A 17,327-nucleotide genomic window follows, 5' to 3' on the forward strand; every position below is an offset into this window, starting at 1 on the left:
CGACTCACAGCAGCCCAGCTCCAGGTTGAGCTGTTGTTCAGCATCTTAGCTGTGGAGGGCAGTGTCACTGACCCTGATATGTGGGATCCGAACCAGGGCCCTCTGGCATCCCAAGCCAGTTCTTAACCATCGCGCCACTCGGCCGGACCCAGGAATTTAGAGTTCTTAAGTGGAGTTAGACTTTCTGTGAATGTATTCACTGTTGTGAGTAGCTTTATTATTCCTTTTCATTTTGAGCCTCAAGATGATAAGGTGAATGTATTTATGCAGGTGAAAAAACAGTTGTGACTGTAGCTTAGCTATGATTGAGGTAGGATTAGAATTCACATGTCTTAATTCTTAGTTTAGTAGTTTTGTGTTCTGTTTCACAGATTCTAATTCAGGGTGTGTTCTTAACTACCTTTAAGTCTTGGGACAGTTTTGCCATCCACTGTTATTCTCATCCATAAAATGAGAGCGTTCAAGTAGATTGCCTTATATTTTCTTTCTGCTATGAATTCATTTTTTAAAGTATCATTATGTATGGTAAGATCGAATTCCACAAAATGATCCAGCTTCTCTTGTTATACTTACATGATTATTGAGTATAGGAATTGTGTTCATAGAACTAATTCATTTACTGATTGAGGGTTTTTTCTATTAATACTACATTGTGAGCTTCAGAGGGCAGAAAACTTTCCCTGTCTTGTTTACTATTTACTAGCTGCCCAGAGCCTCAAATGTGGTCACTGCTTAATAAATATTTATTGAATGAATGAGTAAATGAATGCTAATGTCTGCATAGGTGGAGGCAGCAGGGTGACATGGAAAAAGGACACACACTCTTTAGTGTTCGATCATAAGATGATATTTCAGAAGTTGTTGGGAAGGTTATTTGTGATGATGTATACTATGAGGTTCAAAGCACAGTGCCTTTCACTTAAATTTTTAGTTTCTCATTTCAATCCCTTAGAGACCTGGACTTCTTTTTAATGAAGAGAGTTTTATTTTATAAGCTGGGAAAATATGGATATGCTAGGTTTAATTTTAATAAATAACCCTTTTTATTTATCTCTTATAGTTTTACATGTGGCACCTATAAAAGATGAGGCTGAGAACACGGAAAGCTTCTCAGCAATCAAATCAAATCCAAACACAACGCACTGCCAGAGCAAAGAGGAAATATTCAGAGGTTGATGATAGCTTGCCTTCAGGAGGAGAAAAACCACCGAAGAATGAAACCGGCTTGTTGTCTTCGATTAAAAAATTCATTAAAGGAAGCACACCCAAGGTAATGGTTTTACCTTGTACTTATATCATTAAAATTGAAGTTTAGGGTTTTATTAAGCATGTAAAGATGAGAATTCTGATATTGCTAGAACTCACTTTAAGGGAACGTGTCTACATTTGGTGTTATTTTAAGAGTATTAACATGCAAACTACAGAGGGTGCCAAAAATATGTATACACATTTTAAGAAAGGAAAAAACTGTATTAATTTTAATACTCAGTATATACCAATAACAAAAGATGAATACAAGTCATGTTTGACTTCTGCAATTACAAGAGGTGCTCAAAGTGGTTACCAACAGCGTCCAGACACTTCTGATTACAGCAAACTGCTGCTTGAGCATAGATAACATCTCTTAAAATATGTGTACATTTTTTTTTGGCACCTTTGGTATTTAATGGCTGTTTAAGGAAACACTATTTAGTGTACTTAACAGATCCTCTTTGCCTTCTGTTTTAAGCACAGTTTTATGGGAAGTAAGAGAAAAATTTCTTTTACTTGAATTTTACTTGAGTTTTCTTTTACCCACATTTTTTTTTCATTTCAAATAAAAGGAGGTTTCTCCTTAATATTATTAAAACATTGTTTTAATTGGGGAGATGATTTCTCTTACCTCTCTGAATTCTAACATTTGTGCAATTAAAATGTATTATTTCATTAAAGAGAAAACAAAGGTATTAAAGAAAGAATGGGACTGGCCTTGTGGCGCGTTGGTTAAGAGTTGTGTTGGGATGCCAGCTCTGAGCAGCAGGTACCTGGTTCGGATCCCACATGAGGACCAGTGACGCTGCGCCCTCTACTGCTAAGATAGTGAACAATAGCTTGACCTGGAGCTGGGCTGCCTTGAGTCGCCGGCGATGGTGTGGGCTGTAGCCCCTGGTGCAGTGGGTTGCCATAAGCTACCATGAATGGCCGGCAGCCACCGTGAGCAGCCGGCAGCTGGTGTGAGTGTCCATCCAGTGGCTGGCAGCCGATCTGCCTCACCCAGGAAGAGCACAACCAACATGGGCCAGTGAAGTGACGTCCTCCACAACTAGACTGAAGAACAAAAGGACAGCAACTTGTCTGTTCCCCTTCCCCAATGCTGTTTTTCTCCCCCCAGTTCCCCGATAAAATCTTTAAAAAAAAAAAGAAAGAGTGTATGCTGACCACAAGTCATATGCTCCAGATTCATATTTTGGACTGACTTGAGTGATCTGAAGAAAGTCATTTCCCCCTCTGAACCTCAGGAAGACAGTAAAATGGGATTAATACCAACCGCTTTGTCAGCCTCAGAGTTGTTTTTGAGTAGATGGCAAACAGATGGAAAGGGAGTTTGAGAAATTTTAATGCACTCTATAAATGGATAGTGTTATTAACATGCATTGTATATAGATTTTTTAATCACTGTTTACTATTGGGATTATTATATATGATAAAATTTTCATTATAATGTAAGTTTATCACTTTGATAAGTAAATCACTGTGGTGACTTATTCATGGTGATAGATTTAGCTGTCATATATAACTAACAAAACCTACTTATTGTGAATCATTGCCCAAGATTTAGAAGTATTCTGTGTTTGTAGAGATTGTCTTTTTGTTTTGATGGTTTTATTGTGTTTATCTAACAATATAAGCAAAATTTCCTTTGTTAATTTTAAATACAGTTTTTAAAAGTTTCTTTGAGTTAATTTACGTTAACTTATGTGTGTGTGTATATATATACTTATTTATTTTGGAAAAGCAGGAGTATTCTAGTATTATCATATAACAAAGATCAGATTTCTTCCAGAAACATGAATTCTGAATCTGTAAATTCCTAATTGGTTGTCATCAGTCTCTGTTGATGGGAATGTTAGTATTTGTCAGTCATTCTCTGAACAACTTTAAATGTTGTAAAATTCCTCATCTTGAGGAAAGATGAACCTATCCTTTACGTTCTTATATGTTCTTTTTTGCATGTTCAAATGCAAAACCTCAATCACTAGGCTAAAAATTTTCTAGTTTTGATTATATCACGGTATATGATATAGATCAACATCTTGGTCACCTTTTTCTGTTCATGAAAAGTAACAACCAGAAGTGAAGATAGGTTTTTCCTATGTCTTCTGACTTCTCTTCATAGTTTCTTCCTTTGATCTGGGCATTCTTCTATTAATGTAGCATTATATTATATCATATTGTATCATATCATGTTTTTTTCTCTCCTTTAGTAGTTAGGTATCTTTGTTGGTCAGCAAATTTTTGCCCATGTCAACTAAAACACTCAGGGTTTTTCTGTAGAATTTGCTGTTGAGTTTCTTCTCTTTTTTTAAAAAAAAACCAGCATCTAGGATTTGTCATTAACGCCTGCTTACTCAAAGATGTTAATTAAATAGTATAGGGCCCTGAAAAACCTGTTTGCAAGCTAGTGTTTTATTCATGAATATTTTGGGGCAAAGTTTTTCCTACAAATTTATTTTTTTAATTAAATTTGTTTTTTATTTTCTTATTGGGGAACTGTGTTTTTCCAGGACCCATAGCTCCAAGTCAAGTAGTTGTTTCAATCTAGTTGTGAAGGGCATGGGGATCAAACTGGCAACGTTGGTTTTATGAGCTCTGCCCTCTAACCAACTGAGCTAACCAGCTGCCCCGCTACAAATTCATTTAATTGTACTGTCATTCATCCCAGATTTCTATATTATAGTCTATAAATTATTATGAAAATTAGTATTTGAATGCTTTATCAAAATCAGAGTACACTGTTTTCTTCTCAGTCTACTAACCCTATGCTAGAAGTAAATGAAAAGGTTAGCTTTTTGTGTATTATTGCCAATGAGTTTATACTGGCTTCTAATTGTCATTTCTTTCTTATCTACATTGTCATTACACCATCTCTTTGATAGTCTAAAATTTTACTTGAGTATCTATAAAATACTTGATCATGTTTAGTATCTTAAATATAGCATCGTTGTCCTTTTCAAAATTTGAATAGGAGTTGGCAGCTACTGTTTATTGAGTATCTATTAGGTGTTTTATACCCAGTATCTCCTTAATCCTTAAACCATCTTTTAATATTATTTAGAAGAGAAAAACTGAGGCTTAGTAAATTTAGGAAACCTGTACAGTGTCAGTAATAATAACAACAATTACAATAAATACCTTGCCCAGAATAAAAAAGAACAAATAAACAATAACAGTTATTGAGCAATTATTATGTGCTGTGCACTGTTTTCACTGTGCTTTAAGTGCAATAACTTCTTTAAGCCTTATAAACCATATGAAGTGGGTGCCATGATCTCCATATTACAAATGAGGAAACTGAGACACACACAGGGAGGTTAAATAACTTGTGCAGTGTTACTTAGCTTTAAGTGGCAACATGAATTGAAACCCAGGTACTGGTTTCAGAGCTTACACTCTTAACCACTTTGCACTGCTGCCCCTCTGGTAAGCAACAGTACTGGGGATTTAAACCTATGTACATTTGACTGTGATACCTGTGCTCATTCTCCTATATCATTCTGTCCCAAAGTAGCTAGATATTGTCTTGATAGCATTACCTGTCTTCTATAGAGACTGAAAATTATTCCTGATGAAAGTGAATAGGAGTTGAGTCTTCCAGTGCTGCCCACTTTGTCATTTATTTATAGTCAATCATCAGCTCAAAGTTTGAAGCTTATTCTTTTTACAGGAAGTTTTTTCCTCCTAGTATTTTTTGCATATATCATTATCCTCTATCTTTAGTCTTTCTGACTGGATGATAGACTACTTCTCTTATTTCCACAAATGTCCTTTTCAAAACCACGTTAGACAGCTCCCTATGTTGCCACTTTGGTTTGTTTGGTACCTTTCCTTTTTCTCTTCTTTTGAACTTTTGAAGTTACGTGGCTAGAACTGAACTTTTTAGATGAGCTTTCTTGCTTTCTCTTTTGAATTGTGCCTCTTCTAAGATATCTGACATTGCTTTCATGCCTATCTCATGAGTCTGGTTTTTTGAAACTTGCTCTCCTTATATGAGCCTACTTTTTTGCTCTTTTTTACTTTTATGATTTCTAGGACTGATGGCTACTGGTGTTCTTGCCATTTTCCTATAACTGACCCATTTTTATATTGCTAACAAGTTTTCATCTATGTTCTGGTTCTAACTTTGCATAAATTAGCATGAGACTATTTAGGTAATCTAAGCATAGGTGGTTTATTTAGCGTATATCAGGGATGTGTTTTAGTTTACCAGGGCTGCCATAACAAAATACCACAAACTGGGTGGCTTAAACAATAGAAATTTATTTCCTCACAGTTCTGGAAGCTAGAAGTCCCAAGATCAAGATGTCAGCAGGTTGGTTTCTTCTGAGGCCTTTCCTTGATTTGCAGATGGCCACCTCTCTGTGTTGTCTGTGTCTTAATCTCCTCTTCTTGTAAAGGCTCCAGTCAGTTTTGGATTAGGGCCCACCCTAATGACCCCATTTTAACTTAATTACCTCTCTAAAGGCCCTGTCTCCTTGGTTACTTTCTGAGGTCCTAGGGGTTAGGGCTTCAACTGTTGAGTTTTTAGGAGACACAATTCAGCTGGTAATAGGATGAATGAAACCTCAGGTCTCTTTCAAATCCAGATTTTATGATTCAAAGACTTACCACTTCTCAGATTTCGGAATTAGGAATGTGTCAGCAAGAGTACTCAGGAATTGTTGACATGCAGCCTTTCTGCTTTTAGCATAAGATTTCTGATATATATTTGAAGTGAAGGCCTCACAACTAAAATGTATCTCTCTACACCTAAATAGGTAGTTTCTAGAGTTTTCCCACACATAACAGAATGATACCTAAATACTGTTATGCTGTCAAAGTTAAGGGTCACCAATTTCCATATGGTTATAAATCTAATGAAATAGTGAAATCCTTACCTGTTATGTTAAATGAGTGTTTTTAGATCTTTTAACTATGACCTACAGAAAGAAATACATCTTATAATACATCTATACATATGAAACAAAACTCATCTTTAATGTAGTTGATATGCTCTGATTTTTCTTCTTTAGTCTGTTGTTTCTTATTTTCCTTTCAAAGGTGATTCTAGTATTTTAAATTGATTTTATAATCCACTGATGGGGTTATACCCCTTAATTTAATAAAATGTGATTAAGTGAAAACTGTTTTCTTTGACCTTTATATTACCAAGCTTCATAGTTTTATTTGGCTGTTTTCTTCCTTCCTACCAAAGTTAAACCTCACTTGTTCATTTAAGCAAGTTGCTCTAGTTGTGTTCTTTAACAGCTAGATTAATGAAATAATTTACCGTTTATTATGGAATGAAAAAAATTAGGAGCTCAGACTGGCTGGTTGAATTTAATGACAGAGAAGATAATTTGTTTTAATTCATATTCATATTCTCTCTCTACTCTCTTTCCCTCCCTCCCTTTACATACACACACACACACACACACACAAACCTACAAACATGCATTTATTCATATAGTTCCTCCCTCTTTGTTGAACTGTGTATACCTAGCACCCAGATCTTAGTTTCTAAATACTATTGTATCTTTCACTAAAAGGAACAAGGGCTCCTTGAAGAGATATCTCATACTAGGGCTTGGGTAGTAACAGATTATAACCTCTAGAATAAAATAACCCATGAGGCCATAATGATACATAAATAGTGGATGGATGGATGGATGGATAAGAGAAGGAAAAGTTCTTTCCCCTCTTCTGCCCCCTCCCCCACAGCTATCCAGTTAGTCAACATTTGTTAAAGAGACTTTCCTTTCCAGATTAGATTAATTCGTATCTTGAGTGAAAATTAAAGGCTATATGTGTGGATCTATTTCTGAAATGTTTTCTGTTCCATTGATGTTATATATATACATAAAAGATATATATGTATCTTTATACCCACACTACACTCTTTATTACTTTAGCTTTTATAGTGAGTCTTGAAATGAGAGAAAGTCCTCCAACTTTGTTCTTTTTCAAGTTTATTATTTTAGATCTTTTATACGTAAATATAAATTTTAGAATTAGCTTGCCTATTTCTCAAATAAGCCTACTGGAATTATAATAGAAATTATATTGAATATGTAGATCTTTTAGTGAGAATGGACATCTTAACAATATTGAGTCTGCCAATTAATAATAGATCTCTTCATTAATATAGGTATTCTTAATTTCTCCCAGTAATGTAGAGGTCTTGTCTTATACAACTTTCATTTGTTTTATTCCTAGATATTTAATGTTTTATGATGCTGTTTTAAATGGTATACGTTGAAATTTTTTGCTTTCTAGTTGTTTGTTAATATACATAAATAGAATTTTTCTATACTGACCTGGTACCATATGAAATTGGTAAATTAATAGCACTAGTTTTTTTTTAAGATTTCATACGTTTTCATATATACATAATTATTTCATTTACCAAATAATGACAGTTTTATTCTTTTCTGATCTCTAGACCTTTTATTTTTCTTTACTAAATTGTATTGGTTAGGACCTCTAGTACAATGTTCAGTGGAGGTGGTGGGAGCAAACACCTTGTCATGTTGCTGATTTTAGGGGAAAAGGGTTTGTTTACCATTAGGTATGATGTTAGCCAAATGGTTTTCATAGTTATCTTTTATTAGTTTGAGGAAGTTCCCTTCTATTCCTAGTTTGCTCAAAGTTTTTGTCATGTTGAGTTTTGTCAAAGATTTTTCAGCATCTACTGAGATCTTCAGATTTCACTTTTTTATTTTAATGTGGAGTAGTACATAAATTTTTTTGAATGGAAAACCGAACTTGCAAGTATTGCTGGATTTGATTGCTTTTTTTTTGTGGTTTTTAAAGATTTTTATTTCTGTGTTCATGAAAGCTTTGGTCTGTAGTTATTTTGGTTTGTAATACTTTCAGGTTTCTGGATCAGAATTATGCTGGTGTAAAAACAAGTCAAGAATTGTTCCCTCTGCTTTTACTGAAAGAATGTGTGTTGGCTTAGTATTATTTCATCCTTAAATAATTGGTAGAATTCACTGGTAAATTCTGGAGTGGGATTTCTGGAATGTGACTGGAATTTTCTTTGTGAGATAGCTTTTATTATAAATTTGATTTCTTTAATATGTGTAGGGTTGTTTACCTTTCCTTGTTTCAGTTTTGGTTATATTACGTGTTTTTCTAGGAATTTGTCCATTCATCCAAGTTGTTGAATTATTTAGTGAAAGATTTGCAGTATTCCTGAATTAACTAATGTCTGTAGGATCTCTTTTCATTCCTGATGTAGATAATTTATGATATATCTTTGTTTTGATCTGTCTTGCTAGAGTTTTATCAATTTTATTTTTTCAAAGAACCAACATGGTCTTTGCTCATTTTCTTTTTTTTGTTTGCTATTTAACTTATTTTGTTATTTTTAGTATTTTCTTCTCTCTGATTTACTTTTCTAGTTTCTAAAAGTGGGAGCTTAGATCAGGGATCAGTAAACTTTTTCTGTAAATATTTTCAATATAAAAAATTTAGGCATTGTGGACTGTATTGTCTCTGTTGCAGCTACTACTCAACTCTTCCATTGTAAATGATACATAAATGAATGAGCATGACTGGCCAGTGATGTTTGAATTTCATGTAATTTTCATGTGTCATGAAGTGCTATTCTTTTGATCCCCCTCCCCACCAACCACTTAAAAATATAAAAAACATTCTTAGCTTGCTGGCCACATAAAGTCAGTCAACATGCTGGACTTGGCTTTTGAACTGTAGTTTTCCAGCCCCTTGCTTAGATCATTAATAATACACTTTAATTTTTTTCTAATGTAAGTATTTAAAGCTGTGAAATTTTAAAGTACTGCTTCCCCACATATTCTCATTATATTTTTATTACCTTATTTTCTTTATGATTTATTCTTTGACCCATGGTTATTTAGAAATGTGTTATTTAATTTCCATGTATTTGGACATTCCAAATATTTCTAATTGTTAATTCCTAATTTAATATTGTGATCCAGGAATATGCTCTGTATGATTTCATTTCTTTGGAGTTTTTTTACGCTTTCTAGCATATAGCCTCTCTTGGTGAATTTCCCGTGTGTATTTGAAAAAAATATGTGTATTTTGGAATTGTTCCATGTGGTATTCTGAAAATATTAATTAGATCAGGTTGGTTGATAATATTTCAATCTCCTATGTCCTATTTTTAAACTCATTTTATCAATTTCTAAGAGAAATATTAAAATCCAGCTATTCTGAATTTTTTTACTTCGCCTTTCTGCTCTGTCAGTTTTTGCTTCATTTATTTTGATACTCTTTTATTAGGTAGCATACACAGTTATGATTGTTGAATGTAAATTGTTCTTTTTACCACAGTGAAGTCTCTCACCTGTAGCAATGTTATTTGCCTTGTGGTTTACTTCGCCTAGTATTGATAATAGCCACACAGCTTTTTTGCTTAGCATTTGTAAGATGTACTTTTTTTCCACTCTGTGTATAAATATACCCTATGAATTTATATTTAAATTGTAATGTTTTGTCTATTTACATTTAATGTAATTATTAATGTTTGAGTTTAAAGTCTACCATCTTGTTCTTATTCTGTATTTATCCCGTTTGTTATTTGTTTCTCTGTTCTTCTTATCCTGCCTTTTTGGTGAACTAGTTATCTTTTAGAATTCCACTTTATCTCCTATATTGACTTTTAAAAAATTAACTTTAATTATGTAAGTATAATTAAATAAATAGAACACACGCATCTAAAATATATGTTTTCATGACTTTTAAATTTTATTGGGGAACAGCCATAGTCATTGGTTACACATTGCTTTCATGCTACAATGACATAGTTGACTCTTTAGGGAGGGCGCAGCTCACAGTGGCCCATGTGGGGATTGAACCGGCGACCTTGGTATTATCAGCACCATGCTCTAACCATTGGAGCTAACCAGTCACCCAAGTTTTCATGACTTTTAACAGATTTAAACACCCATGACCAAAAAGTACCTTTACAGACATTCTCACAGCATCACCTTAGACAACCATTGATCTGCTTTCTATCATTATAGATCATATTAATCTTTTCTAGAGTTTCATATGATTATAGTCATACGATGTGTGTCTTGCTTCCTTCACTTAGCATAGTTTTTTAATTCATTTTTTATACTGCCTGTTTATCTGTAATTTACCTCCTCTTCCCCAGTAGTATTGCGTTACGTGAGTATACCACATAGCATAATTTCTTTATCCATCTATTTGGATTATTTGTTTCTGGCTATCATGAATGAAGTTGTTATGAATATTTCTGTTCGAGTCCATGTATGGGCATATATTTAAGTTAAGATTGGTATTGCTAGATCAAATATAGAGGATGTATGTGTTTTTGTGTGTGTGTGTGGTAGCTTTGTTGAGCTATAATTTACATACCATAAAACTTACCCATTTAAGGTATAAATTCAGTAGCTTTTATTATATGTACATAGTGTGTAACCATTACCACAATCAATTTTAGACCATTTACATCATTCCCCCAAAGAAACTCAGTACCCTTTGGCCATCACCTGTAAGCTCCTTCCCTAGCCCCAAGGAATCACTAACCTACTTTCTATCTCTATAGATTTGCCTATCCTGGACATTTCATATAAATGGAATCATACAGTATGTAGTCTTTATGTCTGTCTTCTTTCACTTAGGATAATATTTTCAAAGTGCATCCATATTGCAGCATTCACCATAACATTCCTTTTTATTGCCAAGTAAAATTCCATTGTATGGCTCTACCACATTTTGATTATCAGTTCATCAGTTAGTGGACATTTGGGTTTCTACATTTTGGCTATTATGAATAATGACTGCTGTGAATGTTCACAGATAAGTTTTATGTGGACATCTATTTTCATTTCTCTTTAGCAGTATACCTAAGTCGAATTGCTGGGTCATATGATAACTCTTCATTTAACTTTCTAAGGAACTGCATTTTAGAGTCCTACCAGAAAATATGGGCATTCTGATTTCTCTACATCCTCATCAACCCTTGTTATTGTCTGTTTTTTTAAAATTTTAACCATCCTGGTGTTTTTGAAATGGCAACTGATTGTGGTTTTTTTGTTTGTTGGTTTTTTTGTTTTTTAACTGAGCCATCCTGCTACCTATTGGCAGCTTAGCGGCAGCTCAGCTCGGGCCGGGCATCGAACCGCTGTTGCTCAGAGGTTAAACTCTTGAGCGAGCTCTTAACCAACTGAGCCACTCAGCCGGCCTCTGATTGTGTTTTTGATATACATTTCCCTAATGATTGATGACATTGAACCTCTTTTCATGAACTTATTAGCCAGTTGTTTATCATCTTTGAAGAAATGTCTATTTTAAGTCCTTTGCCCATTTTTAATTGTTTATTTTATATTTCTTTTAAGGTTTTATTGGGGAATTAGGGGAGGGGAACAGCGCTGGGGAATCAGGGGAAGGGGAACAGACAAGCTGCTGTCCTTTTATTCTTCAGTCCAGTTGTGGAGGGTGTTGCCTCTCTGGCCCATGTTGGTATCATCATTGCGCTCTTCCCGGGCGAGGCAGATCGGTCGCCAGCCTCTGGACGTCCACTCACAGCGGCTCTCGGCAGCTCACGCTGGCTGCCAGCCACACAGGGTAGCTTATGGCAGCCCACTGCAGCACGGGCTTCAGCCTACGCCATCGCCAGCGACTCAGGGCAGCCCAGCTCCAGGTCGAGCTGTTGTTCACCATCTTAGCTATAGAGGGCGCAGCACCACTGGCCCTCATGTGGGATCCGAACCGGGGCCTGGTGCTCAGAGTTGGCCTCCCAAGCCAGCTCTTAACCAATGCGCCACTCAGCCGGCCCTGCCCATTTTTTAATTGGGTGCTTGTTTTGTGTTTATTTTTAAATTGTAAGAGTCCTTTATGCATTTTAGATATAAGTCTCTTATTACATAAGATTTGCAAATATTTTCTCCCATTCTTGTGTACCCGTTTGAAGCACAAAAGTTTTTTAATTCTGATGAAGTCCAATTGTTTATTTTTAATTTTGTTGCTTGTGTTTTTGATGTCATATAAGTAGCCATTGCCAAAGTCAAGGTGATGAAGATTTAGCCCTAGGTTTTCTTATAAGCATTTTATAGTTTTAGTTATTACATTTAGCTTTTCTGTCTTGAATTAATTTTTGTAGGTGATGTGAGGTAAGTGTCCAACTTTATTGGTCCCAGCATTATTTGTTGACACTTTAACTTTTAAGAAACTGCCCAGCTGTTTTCCAAAGTATTCGTACCATTTTACATTCTATCTAGCAATGTTTGATGGTTCTACTTACCCACATCCTCACCAATATGTGGTTTGTTAGTCTTTTTAACTTTAATCTCTCTATAGGGGTGGGTGGTAATCTCCTTGTGTTTTTATTTCCCTGATGATTAATGAGGTTGGGTGTTTTTTATGTGTTTGTTGGCCATGTGTGGATCTTCTTTTGTGAACTGTCAAGTTAAAATTTTTCCCCATTTGGGGGAATGACTTTTTAACTTTTCTCTTACAGTTTCATTAGTAGTCCCTCTTAAGCAAGTGGTTCTTAAAGTTTTTGATCTTAGGATCCTTTACCTTTTTAGAAATATTGGAAATACCTTCTTAGAAAAAAAATATGTATGTGGGTTGTATCTATCAATATATCTCATTGGATATTAAAACAGGGATTTGAAAATACTCATTCAAAATTCTAAACCTACTACATTAATACAAATATATCTTAACTGTTTTCTAAAAACAAAATGGAAATCAGTGGGAATCATGACATTATTTACAGTTTTGCCACCTTAATGGTGGCTTCATAGAAGGTATTTTGTTATTGTTGAAGCACAAAAAAAAAATACATGTATTTTGAAAAGGGAAGAGTATTTTAATGTCCTTTTTAGAAAATTGCAAATACCCTGTTGATACTACTCCAAAACTTGACAACTGTGTAGTTTTTTAGATTCTTATTTCAAGATTGAATTTGAAAGCTGTGCAATGATCTTTTTGTTGGCCTACCTTGCACTTCGAGTGGATCTTTTTCCTATGTATAGTTTTGTAACTTCTCTGGTTACTTGGAAAATAACTGGTTCACTGAATTGTGCAGATCTTCCATGTGTGTACATATTGACGAATTTTATTATTCAGTATTTTAAAAATCACATTTGTGAACACCCCTACTGATGTCAACAAAACAGTCTTTAAGTATTGGGACGCTATCAAGCCCATGGTTCTGGGTTCAACTTTTCTCAAATTCAAAAACTTGAAAGCTCAAATTTTATTGTTAGCGGTAAAAACTGTCAACTGTATGTGAAGTGACAGGCTTGCTCTGTTCACTTTTCAGAAAATACCTACTTCCAGTAAAAGTAATTTTCCATCAGAAAAAGTAGTCTAATTCAGGTTACAGCCCAGTCACTCACTTTTCCCCAAGACAATTGTGGAAGCACAAGTTTGCAGCAGAAGTACTTTATGTATACTTCCCATCTCATCATACAGAATGTTAACACGTATTTAAGGGTTGAGATTTAATTTTACAGCTTCATCAAGGACATCACTGTTAAGTAGAACCAGCTTTTTTTCCTCCCCTGCAAGTGCATGGCAATGAAAAATACAATGACTGTTGGGTGTCAGTGCCTTGATTTGCTAAGGTGATATTAGTGATAGCCATCGTTGCTTTTGCACAATTAGTGCAAATGTCAACACAAGTTATTTCAGGATAAAATAAGATGCAAAAAAATTATGTATCACTTGTGTTTAACCATGCATTCACAGTAAAGAAGATCTTTGATGATTAAAGATTTTTGATGATTAGTTGATGCTAGAACCAGATAAATACAGTAAAAACAGAAAGTTCAGCCTCATCTGTGAGGCACAAAGTACAGTTCTGCAAGCCAGATACTAAATCATTTTTTGTATTTGCAGATAAGTTTAAAAAAACACAACAACAAAAAACACATTTATTCAGTGTCATGATCAGACTATTACATTTAGCAATCAAGAGCATAGGTGCATTTTTTAAAACCCTACATTAAAACCCTTTGTTGGAATGCATTATACTTTCCACAGAACAGAAACTGAAATAACCTGTTATACAATTAGTAACAAATACAGTTCTTGAGTTTTTTCCCATACACATGAGTGTTGTCTAAAACGTCTTCTTTGTCGCAGGTAGGCCCTGCCACGACTGTGCTTGGCTGAGTTCACAAATCTGTTGTAACCTGTAGCTTTATTGTCACTTCTCTGGCTCTCCTCTCCTGTTAAGTTTTGTTTCCTGGCAGTAATTAAAACCTTCTGCCACTGCCATAACTACTGCTGCTGCTGGAACCACCATAGCCACCTTGGTTTCTTGGTTTGGCCAAGTATTGGCCTCCACTATAATAGGGGCCAGAGCTTCTGCCACCAAAATTTCCTCCTTCCATGGGTCCAAAATTTGAAGATTAATTGTTGTAATTGCCAAAATGACTGTAGCTTCCGCCTCCTCCAAAATTGCTTCCATCATTACCAAATCCATTATAGCCACCCCCACTGCCGCCATATTCTCTACCACCACAACTGCTACCAAAGCCACCTTGACTGCTGAAGAGGAAACCATGACTAACATCGTCTTTCCCACCAAAACCACCTCTATGACCATCACCAAAGTTTCTAGAACCACTTCCACCTCTTTGGATGGATGAAGCACCAGCCATCTCTTGCTTAAATAGGGCTTTCCTTACTTCACCGTTGTGGCCATTCACAGGATGGTATTTCTGAATGACAGTCTTGTCTACAGAGTCATGGTCATCAAAGGTTACAAAAGCAGAGGCTCTCTTCTTGCCACTAACTTAGTCAGTCATGATTTCAGTTACTTCACTTTTCCCACATTGTTCTAAATCTCTTAGGTGATGTTCTTCATGTCTTCTTTAATACCACCGCAAAAATCTTTTTCACAGTTAAGTGGGCACCAGGTCTTTGAGAATCTTCTCTTGAGACAGCACTCTTTGGTTCCACAACTTCTCCATCCACCTTGTGCAGCCTTGCCTTCACGACTACACCCACCTCCCCCACAGTGGAATATGTGACCAACCCAAAGCCTGTAGAGCGCTTGGTGTTTGGCTCTTATCACCACACAGTTTGTGAGCATTCCCCATCGCTCAGAATAGCTCCTCAGATGCTCGTTGGTTGTTTCAAAGCTCACACCTCCCATGAAAAGCTTCCGCAGCTGTTCGGGCTCTTTGGGAGACTCTGAATTAGACATGACGATCGCAGGAAAGGAGACTTTAACAATGCTTACTTGGCGGCATCCACTGAAGTCTTTAATTCAGCAATTTATTTTATCATTGAAAACTAGAAGTGCCTGTTTCTTTTACTAACTTTTTATCCAATAGGCTTTCAGCACTATCAACTGTAAAAGAGTTTATAAGTCTCAGTTATTGTGTACATTTTTTCAACTGATGCAATATAACTTTTTTAAAAAAAAAAAAGATTTTTATTGGGGAATTGGGGGAAGGGGAACAGACAAGTTGCTGTCCTTGTGTTCTTCAGTCTAGTTGTGGAGGACTTTGCTTCACTGGCCCAAGTTGGCACCGTCATTGCGCTCTTCCCGGGCGAGGCAGATCCGTCTCCGGCTTCTGGACAGCCGCTCAGGCTGGCCTCTGGCTACACACGGTAGCCCATGGCAACCCACTGCAGCAGGGGCTGCAACCTACACCGTCGCCAGCGATTCACAGCAGCCCAGCTCCAGGTTGAGCTGTTGTTCAGCATCTTAGCTGTAGAGGGCAGTGTCACTGGCCCTCATATGTGGGATCTGAACCGGGGCCCTCTGGCGTCCCAAGCCAGCTCTTAACCAACACGCCACTCGGCTGGCCCTATAACTTACTCTTTAAGATACTTCATTGGCTCTTTTATTTTTAGTTTGAATATGTGTAACAATTTTGCCTTTTAAAGAACTCATCATGTGTATATTTTAAAATATTCTTTTTTAAAAAAGTGCTGAATGATCTCAAATGACAGTACAATTATTGTCACCATAATTCAATTTCAAAATGTTATATGACATAAGACACAATAAGACAATTTAGACCGCCAAAGCGAAAACAGGTTTATCATACTTTCATTTGTAATTCATAAAATACAATTTCATCCAGTTTCTTTGGAGTACATTTTCCCTTTTTGTGAATAAGATAATGCTAATATATAAGTTTAAACCTTTCATCAGAACAGCAGTGGATTTAAATCACAAATCATCTAATCTCCCTTTTTAAATGCATTGACCTATTATAAAGTTACAAATTTTCTTTTAAAATATTACTAAATTCTAAAATAACTTTTAGATATAATTTTAAAAACCAAATTTAATATTGTAAAACAACAGGAGTACTCTTATTGTATTCCCACATATGTAGAAAAATTGAGCCTTCAAAATAATAATTTACTGGATCATAATGAGACTACAGAGATTATAGTAAGTATAACTATTTGAAGATAGCTGGTAAGAGCACAGTAGAAATCATGAACATAAAGATCTTTTATATTTACTCATATATTTGCCTTAGTGGTGTTCATTCCTTACTGCAGATTTAGGATCCCATCTGGTATTATTTATTTTATGCCTAAAGAACTTCACTTAGTATTTCTTGTGTATATCAGCTGGAAATGAATTCTGTCAACTTTCTGTCTTAGAATGCCTTTAAAGTGAATTATTTAAGAAAAACTGCTTATGTATCTCCCACCAATTTTTTTATAGTTTTATGTCTATACATTCTGAGCCTGTAGTCATTACATACTATCTTTTAGTCTTCATTTGTTTTAGTTATTTAGGTTCTACATATGTTCGGTATGTTTAATGCTTATCCTCAGTCCTCATGTCATTGTAGTCATTTTTATGTCTAAAGCTCGTTTTCTAGTAGATGTCACAGAAAGCATTCTTAGGAACAATATTCTGAGCTCTTGAGTGTTGCTGATAGTGCGCTTTATACTAGAAAATCAGTTTTGCTGCATATAAAATTTTTGGCACATATTTTCTCATATTTTATTTTATTTTTTTTTTATTTTTTTAATTTTTTTAAAGATTTTTTATTGGGGAATTGGGGGGATGGGAACAGTGCTGGGGAGTTGGGGGAAGGGGAACAGACAAGTTGCTGTCGTTTTGTTCTTCAATCTAGTTG

General features: G+C 35.4%; 1 protein-coding gene and 1 pseudogene across 1 annotated transcript in view; one reads left to right on the plus strand and one right to left on the minus strand.

Annotated features, from left to right (window-relative positions):
• CTDSPL2 (CTD small phosphatase like 2) overlaps positions 1-17,327 on the plus strand; it is a 92,750-nt gene that overhangs the window by 29,893 nt on the left and 45,530 nt on the right. Inside the window, exon 2 of the mRNA XM_019644871.1 lies at positions 1,061-1,270. Coding sequence (XP_019500416.1) covers positions 1,085-1,270 — 186 coding nt within the window. The 5' untranslated portion in view covers positions 1,061-1,084. The remainder of the gene's footprint in view (positions 1-1,060; positions 1,271-17,327) is intronic.
• LOC109384071 (heterogeneous nuclear ribonucleoprotein A1-like) lies at positions 14,463-15,418 on the minus strand (annotated as a pseudogene).

The sequence above is a fragment of the Hipposideros armiger genome, unplaced genomic scaffold, assembly GCF_001890085.2.
Source record: "Hipposideros armiger isolate ML-2016 unplaced genomic scaffold, ASM189008v1 scaffold_92, whole genome shotgun sequence".
Classification (NCBI taxonomy): Eukaryota; Metazoa; Chordata; class Mammalia; order Chiroptera; family Hipposideridae; genus Hipposideros; species Hipposideros armiger.